The sequence below is a fragment of the Cornus florida genome, unplaced genomic scaffold (genome assembly GCF_030987335.1).
Source record: "Cornus florida cultivar Cherokee Brave unplaced genomic scaffold, ASM3098733v1 CherokeeBrave_3.0.0_Hap2_Chr08, whole genome shotgun sequence".
Taxonomy (NCBI): Eukaryota; Viridiplantae; Streptophyta; class Magnoliopsida; order Cornales; family Cornaceae; genus Cornus; species Cornus florida.
The window spans coordinates 14,874,225-14,893,388 of NW_026775578.1; the positions used below are offsets into that span (position 1 = coordinate 14,874,225).

Below are 19,164 nucleotides of genomic sequence, written 5' to 3' on the forward strand. Positions count from 1 at the left end.
TTTCTTGGTTCTTGGTGTGGCCTAGCTGGAAGGGTTGCTTATAAGAAATCGATATATAGAGGTAGATTAAATAATATATTGAATGGAGGAGTGGGCTTGAATGGTGTATTGAGTTGGAGATGGAAAACAGAAGGAGAGATTAAGAGGCTTTAAAGAGAGATTGGAAGGATAATGTTAGGTGAAGTGCATCCATTTTAGCAGAAAACCAGTTTGCATCCAAATGCGGTACGGTGGATATCATACAAGGTTGCTTGGTTTTTTCATTTGATATATTAAAGTATCAGTGCTAACAACTTCTTATTTTTAGGATGAAATTTTTTGTGGCAATCAAAATTAATCTACCTATTCAAACAGTTTTTTAATTTGTATATGCCATTAATTTATTTATTTAGCAGCAATCACGAGTGGTGGCAACTGGCAAGATGACAATTAAAAAGGAAAAACGAAATTTTTGGTTATGATTAAATTTTATTTTTTTATTCTTTTGGTGGTGATATGCATCTTTATGATCTATCACAGGTTAAATGTGACGTTTGGATAGCTCAATGTGAACTCTGTTATATTGTGTCTCAAATTTTTATTGTAATAAGGCTTTTATTTTAAAGTTTTACTGTGTACCACTTCACGAGACTCCTTCGTTATTAGTGTTCACAAAACTGTATCACCCTCAAGCTAGGTATCTATTTATAGAACTCAAACACATCATCTAACAAGTAATTACCTAATATAATATAACTCTAAAATAGAAACTTAATTACAATAGAAATTTGAGACATATTCCTAACAATCTTCACCTTGTCTCAATTTCTATGAAGCCAATCCATCTTCACCTTGCCTCAAATTTTATGAAGCCAGCCATGGCTTTCCATGTCATTAATATGAAAAATTCTTTAATCCCTACTGCTTCAATCTTGTCAATCCTCCTACAAAACTCGGATTGTCCCCTGCTATGCGTTACTCGGTCATTTAAATCCTAAGACTTCACCTTGATTACTTGAACTCCATGGCATGTAACCCATCACAATTTTTTGACCATCATGATTAAACAAATTGATTGATTGACTCCACCTGCAACTGAAATTCTTTACGACCTCTTGAGACTTTTGTGTTTTCCAGATCTTCAAATAATTAAAGGCGAACTTCCCAATACTAATTTTGGCTCTAATACCACTAGTTGGAAAAATTGACACAACAAATAATACGCAACAATAACCTTGTATACAAGTTTTTTCTTTAGACACAACTAAAGGTTTACAATTATGAAGAATAAATTATCCTTGGATCACCACAATAATATACTCACCAAAGTAGATGGATTTCAATATTAATAAATTCAATAAGAAAGGTTTAAATCTTACCATGTGGGCAAAAGACAATTAAGAAAGTGGATAAACATAGAAGGCTAAATGAAATATATGAACCGGTAGGTGTACGTGTAGAGATCGTCCCCATGAATCACCATCTAAAATTTAAGCCAAATTGATACAAAAATCACCGTCCAATCTTCCGGTCCAAAACTCAACAATTAGTATCAAAGCTTCTGGCGCATCCAACAAAATTTATTTTAATGAATTTGATTTTAGATTTTGAATCAGAACTATAAAATAGGGATATATTCATTGAAAATTTTCACTATACGCGTCTAGATTAGACTATGAATGGGCATAAAATAGATCAGATTTAACTTTAAATCTTATCCAAATCAAACATATATATTAATTTTACTTTATTAAAATATTTGTGTTGCCTTGGTATATGACATGGATTCAAACCACATCAGGATAGAATCCTAGTTCTAAAATATGGAGTTGGAGTTGGCACTCAACCCCTTATGTGTTACACATATGTAAAATGTACGCGCGAAAAAAAAAAAAAAAAACCTGGGTCGATTACATGCAACAAGTTCTATTTTGTTATAACAACTCTTCTGATATTTTTTATATAGTCTCTTAATTTACTGATTATGGTTCGCAGTTACTGTATCGATTACGGTAACGATTGCGGTCACGGTTCAATGGATTCGGGCAAATATCGGTATAAACCGGCTGTGTTTAACATTAATTGTGATACCTCTCAATTCCAGAACACGGGTCAATCAAGTCCGCGCATGACACCGAGGGATACTAAAACAATTAGGTAATAAATGAACATGGAATACAAAAAATAAATAAGAATAAATAATAAACCTGAAAAGAAACTAAATAAATAATTCTTCATAAAATAATCTTCCAATAATAATCTAAATCCTCTGATACCAATAACCATCTAGATTATAACTCAGGAATCCATAACGTGGACCCCTAAAAATCCCAACTAGAAATTATAACTGAAATAAAATCAAATCTAAAGATAATCATATAAAGAAGAATCCTAAGTAGAATCGGAAGAGTGAAGTAGATTGTCTCTGCTCAGCATGAACAATTTTTAAGTCTGGAACTGACGAACACTTGAAAAATAATAGTGCGTCAGGCCAAGACCAAATTCTACTATACTATATCCCAAACAGAGACCCGATATACGTATACATCCTAGTCAACTCAACAATAACTACATAGTCGATATATATATATATATATATATATATATATATATATATATATATATATATATATACACACACACACACACACACACACACACACACTAAAGGACTCTCACAGGACTACAAGGCGGTCTCAACCTGAATAGTATGTAACATGCCGAACACGCATATAGTGGGTATGAGTACCATGATATACCAGGGCACACAACTATCCACTATATCCAGTTATGCGTCTCAGATAATATACGCTCCCTAACCACTGATCCTGATACTTAAACTCATATCATGGCACATTTCCATATATATATATAAATCCATCCTATCCAGAACATAAAAGTAAACTATCCGCCATAATCTTTCAATGGTATGTCATCCAACTGGTTCCGTAGCGTGACACGAATAGATGGAACTTAACTTAATAGTTAATCCATCCATTATATACCCCCACATCTTGACAATGGTGCATTTAATCCATAATCCAACAATTGATGCAACACATATATTTATACATCAAATAATCCAGAAATAGCATGGTATTAATCATATAGATATTTATTGCAAATATTTAAGCAATGATGATAATTTAAATAACATGCAGTTAACTTACACCACAAGTAATTAACCTATATCTCAATTAAATTATATAAATCCTCCTAGTCATGATTAAAATCATTTAAGCACTTATTTCAATTGTTAAAACAATTTAAGTACATCAAAACATCCATTAAACAACATACAAGTTATTTAAAATCTCATATTGTCCAATTCCTTAGCATATAAATGTATATTATGCATTCTGAGAATTTCCCAAGTCCAATTAACCCTTAAAATTTAAGTGAAATAGGTTAAAACACTTTCTAGGTAAATAAAACGTCGCACCTAGGTCGCAGCCCAACTTAGTCAGCTCCTTCACAGGAGTCGACTCGATTCCTAACTGAGTCAGCTCATTCTCAAAGGAATCGAATCGGTTCATAAATTCAGTCGACTCAGTACCAATTGAGTCGGCTCGATTAGCAACTAAGTCGGCTCAGTTGAAACTGAGTCTTCTTGTTCCTGTTACAAGTCGTCTTCTTCGTTTCTCCAACCTTTGCAACTCCTCAAAACACCATTGTTAATGGTCCTAAACTTTGGTCTAAGTCCTATACGTCCTTAATTATTTATTTTAGATGTTTAAACTTGTAAAGATCAAGTTTAAATACCATATCATGCATCAAATCACAAGAACATACAAATCAAGAACATAAACATATATTCACAAAAAGCCTCTATTCTAATCGGATTAAGCATGCATATACATTCAATTTTAATCTTTATTTATCCTGGAACTATCGTAGGCATGTAGAGAACAGGTAATCCAAGGAGAAGAGATAGAAGAAGAACTTGCCTTAAGGTTTTGGATTGAAAACCTTAACCTCCTTCTTTCTTGCTTTTTCGGTGACCTTGGTTGCCGTCAAGACTCTCTGCTTCTCCTGATCTAGTCTACGAGCAAGCCCCACTCTCATTCCTTGCTGCGGCCTCCTCCTTGGCCAACTCCCTTTCTTCTTCACTCTTACATTTTCGTTCTAAAACTCTTTATTTCTCACCTCCCCTCTTGTCTGCGTAATAGGTTTTGTAACCCTTATGCGGACTAATATACATATATGTATATACACTAAATCATAATCCCTTCCCAATTCTAAATGCCTTAAAGAATAAGAAAAGAATAAAAGAATAGAAAAAAAATAAAAAATAAATAAAAAAAACTTTATACATATATACAAATCTCTGCCTAACGCGATCGATATACATATATATATATATATATATATATATATATATATATATATATATATATATATATATAGTTAAATAATACATCTATCTATATATATACACATTGACTATCCAGTATTATTAATACTATTACTATTAATAATAATAATAATAATAATAATAATAAAACTATCCTTATATACATATATACATATATACCTATATATATATATATATATATATATATATATATATATATATATATATATATATACACACACACACACACACAGACACATACACAACTATTCATGGGTAATTATCCATACCAATTAAGCCTCCTATTCAAGTAGTCCATGTGACTCCAATGGTTGGTCTACTATTTACTACTATCCAAATCCAACTCCTTAAAACATAAAATAAATAAAATAATTAAATCATTTAATCATAACAATTAATTACAAATAAATACACATCATTTAAGCAAGCAATTAATCATACCAACAAATTAATTAAAACACACCATTTAAGCACACAATTAAATTAAATAATTAATTCAATTAAATAAATAAATAATTAGCCACATAATCAAATAATCAATTAAAAATGTAATAAAATAATTAAATAAATCACAAGACAATCATTTTAAAATTAGAGGTATTACAATATTGGTCCTTTGAAAAAGGGTTACAAACCGAGTGATATGTCGCGTATCGGGTGATACGGCGAACCATGCTACTGATATAAGTTATATAAGTGGACATATATATATATACACACACACGCATATATATATATACATATCATTGATGTATTATATCCATATGTTACATTCGATGCATGGAAATGGAATAGAATTGTCATTCTCGTTATACAGTTTGGTTGCAAATATAAAATGATATAAGATTGAATGACATACCATCCACATTCTAATATTTAGTTCGACCAAATTTAAAACCTACAATATAATGAATTTCAAATTGAATTCTTTAAAATATCCCTTTCGGTAACAAATAAATTAAACTAATAAAATAACATTCTTCGATAATATTTTAAAAATAAATGGTGGTGTTGGAAGGCGGCAGTTAGTGGTTGTGGCCGGTAGTGAAGGCATTGGTGGTAGTGGAAGGCAATAGTGGTGTAAGTACTGGTGTCAAAAGGCAGTGGTAGTGGAAGGCAATAGTGGTGTAAGTACTGGTGTCAAAAGGCAGTGGTGGTGGAAGGCGGCAATGGTATAGGTGGAAAACGACAACGGTGGCGATGGTGGCATACATGGTGACGGTGGTGGAAGACAGTGGAAGTGGCGGTAGCACTCACTACAAGGATGAAACATTTTTACAAGGCATCAAACACGTCATGAAAACTTATTCTTGCCGCATAATATGCCTTCATCCATAAGATCACATAAAAATTCTTCATTTTTTATGGGTAATAATAAAGCTCGAAAGATAATAAAATATTCTCTTGAAAAAATATTTTGTCTACGTAATAAATTGAGTTACAAATTGCATAGTCTTCGTTAATAATTCATTTGCATCAAACTTGACCCCTCATTAATATGCCTAAATATTCACAACACATCTTGGCAAGCTGTGAATCATTTAATATGTGCTTTTATTTATGGAGTTTATCGCCTCATAACCCCTAGGACTAGTTTGGTGTGGTTGAATGAAATAAAGTGGAATGGACTGAATTAGAGAATGGAATGACCATTCTCACCATTCCCATTCTCATGTTTGGTTGCAAGAAAAACTCTTTCTTGCCTTCTTTTTCTCTCCAAACATCATATTTTTGTAAAACCTATATATATATATGTGTATGTATGTATTTATATATATATATATATATATATATGTATGTATGTATGTATGTATGTGTAGCCGACGTTTATCAAATATTTTTTTATTCATTTATTTATTTATTTATTTTTTAAGTGGGAATGGAATGGTCATTCCTTTAGTTGAAAAGTGGAATGAATTAGTGGGAATCACCATTCTCGGAGAATGGAGAGAATTATCATTCCAACTTTAAAATTAATTACCAAACTAGAGAATAGAAACAAAATCATTCCATTCTCACTTCATTTGATTACATTCACTCGTACACCAAACATGGCATAAAGTAACATAGAATTTTTTTAAAAATAAAATAAAATCACCCTCAAATAATACTTAATTCTTTTTTTATGTATAAATAAGTTGATTTCAATTCAAACGATAAGCATCCAATACATCATGATAAATTAGGGCATACCCCAACTGGCACGATACATCAACAAACATTATTCAAAAAAAAAAAAAAAAATTATTGAAAAGTACCCTTACCTAATCAATGACCGGCATTGCCAACAATTGCAACTAAACATTTTAAGCAATTATTTACTTCCTCTTCGATTTCCCAAGATCATTATTTCTAGGACTTAATTCATCCGACTATTTTGGAAGATATGATTTCTCATTTGCTTAGGCAAGGTACTAAGGAGGAACTAAAACAAGCTCTCGATAACATAGGTCCTTTCAAGGCCCTAGGACCTGATGAGTTTACTTCTTTGTTTTTCTAATCTAACTTGACAGTTCTAAAGCATGATTTGGTCAGTGCTTTCAATCAGTTCCTTCAAAGTGGTAACATTTTAAAGAGCTGGAATCACACTACCATTTCTCTCATTCCCAAAATTAATCAACCATCACTGATTTCTCAATTTCAGCCAATTTCCCTCTGCAATGTGACATAATTTTTTTTTTTTTAAGGTCTTAGCAAACCGCTTAAAACCTTTCTTGAATTCGATTATAAGCCTTAACCAATTAAATTTTGTCCTGGGGCGCTCCATTCATGATAACATCTTTATAGCTCATGAGCTCCTTCACATGCTTAAATCAAAGAAGAAAAGCAATTCCAGATTTTTGGCCCTCAAAATTGACATGGCCAAGCCTATGATCGGGTTGCATTGGGAGATGATGATGTGAAAACTTGGTTTTTCACAGCAGTGGATTAATCTTATGATGTCCTATATTCGAACGGTTTCCTACTCGTTGAAAATTAATGGAGAATAGGGCGGATTGTTTTCTCCTTCTCGGGGGCTGCAACAAGGTGACCCTTTATCTCCTCTTTTTTTTCTCCTTTGTACTGAATGTTTATCCACTCTTCTTCAGAATGCCTCTCAGCAGTCCTCCATCTCTGGTCTGATGATTAATCGTGATTTGCCTCATATTACTCACCTATTATTTGTTGATGATGCAATCCTTTTCTACAAATCTGACTACTCCGAAGTGGCTAGTCACAAATTGATCGATATTGCAGGACTACAAAGTCCTCACAGAAAAAATGGTTAATTTTGCTAAATCTGGTGCTTTCTTTAGCCCTAATACACCTTCACTTGACAGGGACATCATACGCCAACGTCTGGGTATCAATGAAAATGGTTGGGGTAACAAGTACTTAGGTTTGCCAACCATATTGGGCCGATCTAAGATCAATGTTTTCAACTTTTTGGTAGAGAAAGTCAGTTCGAAAGTCAAACACATTAAAGGGGAAATGATATCAAAAGCCGGTAGCTAGGGAGGTTCTACTCAAATCCGTTTTTGCATCCATCCCCGCATATGTTATGGCCTGCTTTAAAGTTCCACTTACCCTTTGTGAAAAATTAAGGAAACAGTTTATGAAGTTTTGGTGGAGTGGAAAGGAGGAAAGTTCCAAAATTAAATGGATTACTCAGGATACTTTATGCGAACCAAAATGTAAAGGGGGTTTGAATTTCAAAAATTTGGAGTGGTTTAACTTGGCACTGCTTGCAAAGGTAGCTTGGAGATTGCATCAAGAAGACAGTTATCTTCTTTCCCTAGTTTTCAAAGCTTGCTATTTTCATTTATGTTCCTTTTTATCATCTCCGTGCAAACCTGCCTCCTCTTGGGCGTGGAAGGGTACGTATTTGCTCAGTTAAGGACATTATTGCTAATGGATGATGTTGGAGAGTGGTGGATGGTTCTAAAATCAATGTCTGGGGAGATCCGTGGTTGCTGACCCTTGAATCCCTTTATTACTTCTCAACGTCCTTCCTATTGTCATATTTGTAAAGTCTTTGATCTCCTCTACCCGGACACAAAGCAATGAATCGAATTGCTCGTTGATCAGGATTGTTTTCAATGATAGAGATGCCGATCTAATTGTTCAAATTTCTTTTTGCATCTATCCAGACGTCAGATTTCAAAGTTTAGAAAGGCTCAGCTAATGTATCTTTCAATGTGAAGAGTGCTTACAAGCTTATTACTCAAATGAACCAACCTAAGCTCCCTATTGTTGATAAGGTTGAGAGCAGTCATATTCATGAATTTAAACCATCCTGGAAAGATATTTGGTCAATTCACGCATGGTGAAAGATTAAGTTTTTTCTTTAGCAATATGCTCATGATAGACTTCCTACTATGTTGAACTTGAGAAAGAGAAGAGTTGTTGATTCTCCTATTTGGAGGTTGTGCGGTGAGGATGAAGAAACTGTTTTGCACCTTACCTCTCTTTGCCCATCTTCCCAACTTGTGTGGAAATTGAGTCATTTTCATTTGGTTTTTCCTTTATTGAGGAGTAAGTCTTGGAATCATTTATAGTCTCAGTTATCTCAAAATTAGAAATCCATTCCAAATACCAGGGATAATTTAAGTCTTGCGGCCTTCATCATTTGGGAAATTTGGAAGAACAAAAATACTTGGCATTTCTCCTCTTTCAAATGGGATCCCTACTACATTTTAGAGCGAGCTACACAAAATTTTATGGAATTCTCTTCATCTTTCAACCAGGATTTATTACTCCACCCGACAGCGTTTCCTCACTCCTAAACCTGAGCATTAGCATGCCCCTCATAGAGGGATGTTTATGTGAGATATATATATTTTGAGAAGATTGTAAAAATATATATGTTCTGTAATTGGCAACTTTCGATGTCAAAACAAGTTCTAGTCGAGTTGTAATTTCAAGTTACTATATCGGGATCAACAGCGATTGCAGATTTGGAAGATTGTTCAAAGATGTTATAATTGTGATCATCACAGAAAAAGAAGAACACTATGTTAGGAAGAAATCCAAAAAGGTTAGGACACATTCCATATTTGGTAATTTCAAGTATGGTAGATTTGAACCTATTTATGATTCTTGGAACAGGTTCAAGCCATTAGAATTTCGTCTAGAAATCATTCTGCCATTCTGGAACCTGTTCCCATTTCTTTGAATAGTTTCAAGTTTTCAACATTGGCCTCAAAATACATTCTGCCATTCTGGAACCTGTTCCCAATTCTTTGAACGGGTTCAAGAGTCCTGATAGCCTATGGAAAGTTTAGTTTCCTGTTTCAGATTTCTCTCCTAGTTGGTTTAGAATTGTACCAAATCCTATGCACGAATTTTATCTTATTTTCTGAGGGATTAGGACTTTCTAAACTCTATCTAACCTTGTCATATACATTGGTTTATTCAAGGCTTTAGGGAAAATCAATTCTATATTTTAAGAAAGCCTTTTTAGAGAGAGAAAATTCAGAAAATCAAATCTGATTATTCTGAATTTGTTTATGAGAGCATACACATATATTCATGAGTGATTTAGTGGTGTTGTTCTCTATCTCATCAGAATTGGAGCTATATTGAAGATTCAGATATTCCGAATGAAGATCAGGATTTAATTCTTCTACAATCGAATTCAGATCTTGAAGAAGAGAAGTAAACGCAATCACACTTTGAAAGGGTTAGAGCATTCATAGAGTGTTGTCTGATCTACCTGCTACTCTTCTACAAATATTAAGTGTAAGCCTGAGATCAAGTTGTTGTTGGACGGGGAGTCGCAAAGCTAGAGGATCGTCAGCAGTTGGTGTGGTGTAGAACGATAGGGTGTGAGCCAGAGTCAAAGTTTGGTATACTTTGTTTTTTAAGCATAGTGGATTGGTTTACTTTGGACTGCATAGTCCACGAGGTTTTTCCCATAACAGTTAATGTATTTTATCAACTGGGGTTTCCTCGCTAAAAATCCTGGTGCAATCTCTCTAACTCTAACTTACTTTATTTTTCATATATTTGTGATTGTGAATGTTTAAATTGGTCATATAATTTAATCAATCATAAATTGAGCAAGTTGACCTAATAATCAGATCTAGGTCATAAAGGAGTTAATCACAATTGAAATTAACTAACAGTTTCCGCACCCCGCGTAACTCTTGTTTTCACAATTTGGCATCAGAGCGGGTAACTTGATATACTGAGTTGATCATATTTGTTGATTAATTGTTGATTTTTGCATCATGTTGAAAATTCATCTGTTGTTGATGTGTTGCCTTTATCTCCTGTTTTTTATTCTGTCACAAGCATGCAAAGTGAATGGTCAAAATTTAAAAAGGATTTTGAAAATTTGTTAGAGAAATTGAATCTTGCTGAACTTGATAGAGATATTTATAAGTTAGAAGTTTCTGTCTCTAATAAGAATTTGGAAGAAATTGGTCTTAAGAATTTGAATCTTCTTCATAAGATTGATTTTCCAGAAAAGGAACTTAAGAAGGTAAATTTGTTTAATAAATCACTGGAACTTAAAATTGATAATTTGAGTAGTGAATTTGTTAAATCAAAACAGTCGTTTCAGAAAATTGATATTGACACTTGCAAAATAGATAAGTTGAAAGGTGTGGTTGAGAATATTAGTCATAACAAAGAATTTGCTTCAACTTCAAAGGATTTGTATTTTCAAAAATCGAAAGATGTTTTTGTGGAAGTTGAAACCAAACCTTGTGTTATTTCTAATTCTCCTAAACTTATTTTAACATGTCATTTTTGTGGTGAAAAAGGGCGTATCAAGTATAAGTGTCAGAAAAGAAAAATTGAACTAGGAAAGAAATTGAAAAATCTAGAGAGTTCAAATTTGAGGAAGAAGAGGATTAGGGCTATTGAGCCTTGTGATACTTTGCCTAGAACAATAGAAAAATCATTGCATAATGAATCTAAACATGTTTGGGTAAAAAACGAGAATTTTAAGTGTCTTGCCATGCACACTGCACTTAGAGCACTTGGTCCATGTGGTTGGTATTTTGATAGTGGTTGCTCTAGGCATATGACAGGGGATAGAACATTATTTACCACTTTTAAGGAATGTTCAGTGGGTGCTGTTACATTTGGTGATGGTAAAGCTTCTACTGTAAGTGGTAAAGGTAAGATCAAATTTTCAGGAATTGGGGAGTTAAAAAATGTTCTATATGTTAAAGATTTAGCTGCTAATCTGTTGAGTATTAGTCAAATCTATGATAAGGAGTTTCAAGTCAATTTTACTCAGCAAGGGTGTTTTGTAACTAATAAAAAAGGTGAATGCATCTTGAAAGGAACTAGAACGTCTGATAATTGCTATGTTGTGTTTTCAGATTCTTCACTTATGTGTTTTTCTGTAGTTACTGATGAGGCTGTTTTATGGCATAAAAGACTTGGGCATGTGAATTATAATGATTTAGTAAATTTGTCTAACAATAATCTTGTTCGAGGTTTGCCTAAATTGAAGATGCTTAAGAATGAAATATGTGGTCCATGTCAATTAGGAAAACAAACTAGAGTGTCACATAAGAAACTTATTCATAAAGTCACTACTCGACCTTTAGAGTTAATTCATATGGATTTGATGGGTCGCATAACACCTGATATCATTGGAGGAAAAAAAATATTTGCTTGTTATAGTTGATGATTTTTCTAGATTTACTTTTGTTGCATATTTAAAAGAAAAATCTGATACTTTTGTGAATTTCAAGTCTATTTGCCAACTTATCCAAAATGAGAAGGGATATCGAATTAATCGAATTAGGAGCGACAATGGAGGTGAATTCGAACCTAAGGAATTTATTGACTATTGTGATAAGAATGGCATTAAGCATGAATTTTCAGCACCTAAAACACCAAAGCAGAATGGTGTAGTGGAAAGGAAAAATAGGACAATCGCAGGAATGGCTCGTACTATGCTTCAGGAGAATAAGATTGTAAGTCACTTTTGGGCTAAATCAGTACGTACTGCTTGTCATATCCTAAATAGAGTTTATCTTAGGCCTGGAACTAACAAGACTTCATATGAATTGTGGTATAATAGAAAGCCCACTACTAAATACTTTAAAGTCTTTGGAAGTAAATGTTATATCCTTAGAGATAGGAAAAACTTAGGAAAATTTGATTCTAGAAGTGATGAAGGTGTGTTTTTGGGTTATTCACAAATCAGTCGGGCTTATAAGGTTTTTAATCTTAGAACCAAAGTGGTCATGGAGTCTATAAATGTGGTTTTTGATGATACAAAACCTAAGATAACCTCGTCTCAACTTGATGAAGAAGAAACTAATTTTGAAATTGCAGGAGAAAGGAAAGAACCTACAATTCATGAGGAAGAAAGAGTTGAGGATTTAGGTGGAGAAGGTGAAGAGGTTGAAGAAGATGAGGATGAGGAATTAGAGGTCACCACTGATGAACCTATAGAAATTCCTGCACCATCTTTAGATATTCCCACATTTAGCAGTTCTAGAGTTAGATTAAGTCATCCAATTGACAATGTGATAGGTCCATGGGATAAGCATGGTACTAGGAGTATAGTCCGTCATGATGTAGGACACTCATGCATTGTAGATGATATTATTCACTTATGTCACATGGCTCAATTTGAACCTAAGAATGTTGATGAAGCTCTTCACAGTTCTGATTGGCTTATGACTATGCAAGAAGAATTGCTTCAATTTGTGAAGAATGATGTTTGGGAACTAGTGCCTCGACCTAGTGATGTTAACATCATAAGGACCAAATGGATCTTTAAAAATAAACTTGATGAACATGGTCTTATGATGAGGAATAAAGCTAGGTTAGTTGCACAAGGATACACTCAAGTTGAAGGAATTAATTTTGATGAGACTTTTGCACTTGTTACTAGACTTGAGTCTATTCGACTTCTTTTTGCTTTTGCATGTCACTTTAAATTCAAATTGTTTCAAATGGATGTTAAAAGTGCTTTTTTAAATGGAATTTTGCAAGAAGAAGTTTATGTGGCATAACCAAAAGGTTTTATTGATCCACATAATCCTGATTTTGTTTTTCATCTTAAAAAGACTCTTTATGGTTTAAAGCAAGCACTTAGAGCATGGTATGAGAAGTTAACTTCTTATCTATTGCACAAGGGCTTCAGAAGAGGAGGAGCGGATAAAACATTGTTTATTTTAAGGAAAGGAAAAGATTTTCTTGTTGCTCAAATATATGTGGATGATATTGTTTTTGGTGCTAAATGTGATAACCTTGTTCATACTTTTTCTAAAGATATGAGTAAAACTTTTGAAATGAGCATGGTTGATGAACTAACTTTCTTTCTAGGTCTCCAAGTGAAACAACTTGATGATGGGATTTTCATATCTCAATCAAAATATGCAAAGGAGGTAGTTAAGAAGTTTGGTATGAAAGATTCAAAGCATATTCAAATTCCTATGAGTACTTCATCCAAATTGGATAGAGACTCTGACCCTAATAAGGTTGATCATTTCTTGTATAGGAGTATGATTGGTAGCTTGTTGTATTTGGCAGCAACTAGGCCAGATATTTCATTTAGTGTAAGTGTTTGTGTTAGGTATCAAGCTGATCCTAGGGAACAACACATTCTTGCAGTCAAGCGCATTATTCATTATGTCAATAGTACATTGAATTATGGATTGCATTATTTTTCTGAGTCTAACTCTGAGATTGCAGGCTATACTGATGTTGATTGGGCAGGAAACAAGGATGATAGAAAGAGTACATCAGGTGGTTGTTTCTATGTTGGTACTAATCTTATTTCATGGTACAGCAAGAAGCAAAATTGCATATCTTTATCATCTTGTAAAGCTGAATACATTGCTGCTGGAAATTGTTGCACACAATTGCTTTGGATGAAACAGATACTTCTGGATTATGGAGTTGATCAAAGTACTATTTCTATCTTTTGTGATAATACTAGTACAATTAATATTTCAAAGAATTCAGTTTTGCATTCTAGGACTAAACACATTGACATTCAACATCACTTTCTTAGGGAACTTGTTGAACAAAATGTCGTGTCTTTGGAAAAAGTGCATACTGATCAAAATTTGGCTGATATTCTTACTAAACCATTAGATGCGCCTAAGTTCTCTCATTTTTGGAAATCTATTGGTGTTTGTTGTCTTGATTAGATACATTGCAAAGACACAGTCTAGAAAGGACTTTCATGCATATCTTGAGTGTCTAGATTATGTTTTTGGGAAGATAAGCAAACCATATTGATTGAGTATGTTGAACACAAGGAGTTTAATGACACGTGGATTATCTGTGGAAAGCATACAATGGTTATGATTTAATGAAATTGGTTTTGCTTACTTATTTCATAAAGTAGATGAATCATTGATAGTACATTTACTTGAGATTTCATTGTTTTGGTCAAAGATAATGTTAATATGCTTGATCATTGTCTTAGGATTTAAACTTGATTTATGCGTTTTAGACCAAACGAGTGAAAAGAAAAAGAAAATTGAAAAACAGCTTGAAATGAAAAAGTTTTTAAAAAAGAAAGAAAAAAATTTGTTGTTTTGGAAAAAAATTGAGATGGAAAAAGCTACCTTTAGGAATTGTCCGAAAGCTACCTTGACTCGAAACAAATGGGAATAAGGGAAAGAGCTGGCTGCCCATAACGTGAAAGCCGCCAATGTGCAAAAAGAAAAATGGAGCACAAAGAGAGATAAGATAAAAAAAAAAAAAAAAAAAAAAAAAAAAAATTGTCTTTTGCACATGTTGATTGTTTGATTTCTGAGGATATGTGATATCATTGATTTATTATCTGAAATCTGAACAATTGACAGATCATATGTTTTTGGAACTTGGTGGTGATTTTACTGCACTTACCAAGTTTGTGGAACTTCATTGAATTGATCTTGGTTATTTCTGTTGATACATATAATCTTGTGGAGTCAATATTCTCATTGATTTTAATTTATAAGATTTATATAGTTGATTGCTTTCTTCTTCTAGGATAATTCTTCATTGACCCTTGTTAATTTGTGACAAAAAAGGGGAGAGAGTTTAGAGTCATATCATTCAGGGGGAGAGATACTTTTACATTAAGGGGGAGAACCATTGTTATCATTGCATGTGTTTACATATTGCGTTGATATTCAGGCATTAAAATTTGTTATTTTATGCTTGTGTTTATTTTCTTGATTAAGCTTCACGGGTAGTTGTGTTTGAGTTAATGTGCAGTTTACAGGTTGTTACATGTGTTGAAGTTTTATGAGGTTCAAGAAAATTTCCGCAGTTTATTTCCTTTAACAATCGTTGTAATTTACTTTCCTGCTTGGGTAGATTGCTGAATTGTTTTTAGGGTTTTGTTACGAAATTGCCAAAGGGGGAGATTGTGAGATATATATATTTTGAAAAGATTGTAAAAATATATATGTTCTGTAATTGGCCACTTTCGATGTCAAAACAAGTTCTAGTCGAGTTGTAATTTCAAGTTACTATATCGGGATCAACAGTGACTGCAGATTTTGAAGGTTGTTCAAAGATGCTATAATTGTGATCATCACAGAAAAGGAAGAACACCATGTTAAGAAGAAATCCAAAAAGGTTAGGACACATTCCATATTTGGTAATTTCAAGTCTAGTAGATTTGAACCTGTTCATGATTCTTGGAACAGGTTCAAACCATTAGAATTTCGTCTAGAAATCATTCTGCCATTCTGGAACCTGTTCCCATTTCTTTGAACAGGTTCAACTTTCAACATTGGCCTCGAAATACATTCTGCCATTCTGGAACCTGTTCCCAATTCTTTGAACAGGTTCAAGAGTCCTGATAGCCTATGGAAAGTTTAGTTTCCTGTTTCAGATTTCTCTCCTAGTTGGTCTAGAATTGTACCAAATCCTATGCACGAATTTTATCTTATTTTCTGAGGGATTAGGACTTTCTAAACTCTATATAAACCTTGTCATATACATTAGTTTATTCATGGCTTTAGGGAAAATCAATTCTATATTTTAAGAAAGCCTTTTTAGGGAGAGAAAATTCAGAAAATCAAATCTGATTATTCTGAATTTATTTATGAGAGCATACACATATATTCATGAGTGATTTAGTGGTATTGTTCTCTATTTCATCAGAATTGGAGCTATATTGAAGATTCAGATATTCCGAATGAAGAGCAGGATTTAATTCTTCTACAATCGAGTTCAGATCTTGAAGAAGATAAGTAAACGCAATCACACTTTGAAAGGGTTGGAGCATTCGTGGAGTGCTGTCTGATCTACCTATTACTCTTCTACAAATATCAAGTGTAAGCCTGAGATCAAGTTGCTGTTGGACGGGGATTCGCAAAGCTAAAGGATCGTCAGCGGTTGGTGTGGTGTAGAACGATAGGGTGTGAGCCAGAATCAAAGTTCGGTATACTTTGTTTCAAGCATAGTGGATTGGTTTACTTTGGACTGCATAGTCCACAAGGTTTTTCCCATAACAATTAATGTATTTTATCAACTGGGGTTTCCTCGCTAAAAATCCTGGTACAATCTCTCTAACTCTAACTTGCTTTATTTTTCACAATTGAAATCAACTAACAGTTTTCGCACCCCGCGTAACTCTTGTTTTCACAGTTTAAGCTCAACTTTGATGTTGCTTTGTGCAAAGGTTAATTTGCGGTTGGTAGGGAAATCATTGTTCGGGTTGATCGAGGCTTTCCTATCAAAGTTGCAACAGTTTATTTCACAGGAATTTCAAAGCCTGAAGTAGCTGAGACTTCGGTGCTCAAGGAGAGTATCATCTTTCTGTCTCGATGGGGATATTTTTCGACAGTGGTGGAGGGAGATTGCTTGAATGTCATCAACAATTCTCCTTCTTCCCCTATTTCTGCTATGGTGTTAAAGGAGATTAGTCTCCATTGCTCCTCTATCCCGGACCTTTCTCTTGCATGGACCCCTCGTTCTTGTAATGGGGTTGCTCATCTTCTGAGTAAATGGGCTTTGTCCCATAAATGTGGTGACCTTCACTAGTCTATTTGGCCTCATTGGCTTCATCAGGCCATTGAGGCTGATTTAACTTTTGTTTATCCGGGCTCTGCTTGCCCTGCTCTGTAGCTTTGTTCCTTTGTTTCTGAAAAAAAAAATTCTCACATTTTCATACATGTTCAATGTACCAATAACAAAAAGTATAAACTAAAATAAACCCCTGAAAATATCAAAAACTAAAGACATCTTCACAATTCATAAATGTTCAGTGTGCCCAAAAAAATCCATTTGTCAAAACACTATCAATTTTTCCTAGTACTCCTGTTGAACAACTCTATCATTCTCTTTTTTGGTTACACTGAAACATTTCATTACTATTCAATTTTGAAAACCTAGCATTCCTACTCACTCCAATTCGCGTCCATCTTCACATTGTTCATTTTTGGGCACAAGTTGACTTTCAATTTTTAAGTACTTTCTACCCCTCATTATTCATGATAAACATTAAACACTACAAAAACCCATTATTGTTCATGATAAACATTAAACACTACAAAATCCAAACAAATAGTTGCATCACAACGTACAGTCTCAATTTCAGTATGCTAATAACTGAAAGGGAAAGAAAAAGGAGGATTTATAAATCTTAAGTAAAAGAAAAACTCAGCAACCAACAATGAAGTTGCTCAAGTCAATGGCATAACAGCGGAGTCAGTGAGAGTTTGAAAGGAACAACAGAAGTACAGATCAAAAGGAAATTAAAAAAAAAAAAAAACCAAAATTGAACATCATCATAGTTCAATCTTTGGACTTGGGCGAATTATTCGGAGGCACAAACAAATGGACTCAGAACCCACTCCCAGTATGACTGTCCAGCTGGCACATTCATCGATCACCATCTATTGTTGTAAAAGAAATGATGCAACAATAGCAATCCCTACAGTCGCCACCATTCCATGCATGGTGAGACTAACTGTACCAGAGGTATTAACAGTGGAGCTTGGAGTGCTTTTCGCGGGGGGTGTCTTCTTCTCTGCAGGCATCAGTGGTGCCAGTGTCAGTGCTGGTGCTTTAGCTTTTGCTGGTGCCGGTGCCGCTTTTGGTACCGGAGTACCAAAAATGCTCCAAGGAAGAAGCACACTATCCACCTGATACACAGCAAGACGGTTGGCCGTATAGATTGAGCCAGATATTGGAGTGTTCATAACGCCGGTGGACACTTTCACTATGCTACCGGAGGTCGTCACGTTAAGCGGGAACTCACCGGGATCGCTGCCTCCAGCTTGTGTCCGCAATGGGTTGGTGGCAGTTTGAAACTGTGCTGGGGTGATAAAGGTAGGCAATATATGAAACTGCAATAGCTGGATCTGCTGTTCATCAGTGAGAGAGTTGAGAGTGCCCTGTTTTAGGCTCGAAAACGCAGCATCGGTGGGTGCAAATATAGTTAGGCCATTGTTTGAGTCTTTGAGCTGGGCATTGATCTGGGAACCCACACTGGTACTTTTCAGAAGCCGGAGAAACAGCGTAAAGCGGCCATCCTTTTCGAGGATTTTCATGATGTTGGGGCGGCCAGCAGGTACGGGGGGCCCTGGCGTGAGGGGAGCAATACTCGGTACTGGGGGTGCTGCCACCACCGGGGTCGCTGGAGGTGCTGCTACCACTGGGGACGCTAGAGGCGCTGCTACTACCGGGGACGCTGGAGTCGGCACTGGGAGCACTGTCGGGGATGCTGCAGGGGACTGAGCTAGGGTTGTGCTGAAATGGGTGTGGAATAGTAGTGTAAGTGAGAGAAAGAAGAGAATTGGGTTCATCATTTTCTTGGTTCTTGGTGTGGCCTAGCTTGAAGGGTTGCTTGTAAGAAATAGATATGTAGAGATTAACTAATTGAATGGGAGAGTAGGCTT

General features: G+C 34.6%; 1 protein-coding gene across 1 annotated transcript; it reads right to left on the bottom strand.

Annotated features, from left to right (window-relative positions):
- Nucleotides 1-17,768: 17,768 nt before the first annotated feature.
- On the bottom strand, nt 17,769-19,164 carry LOC132268434 (fasciclin-like arabinogalactan protein 12). Its single transcript, XM_059769283.1, has one exon. The coding sequence runs from the start codon at nt 19,072-19,074 to the stop codon at nt 18,160-18,162; it is 915 nt and encodes a 304-aa protein (XP_059625266.1). The 5' UTR covers nt 19,075-19,164; the 3' UTR covers nt 17,769-18,159.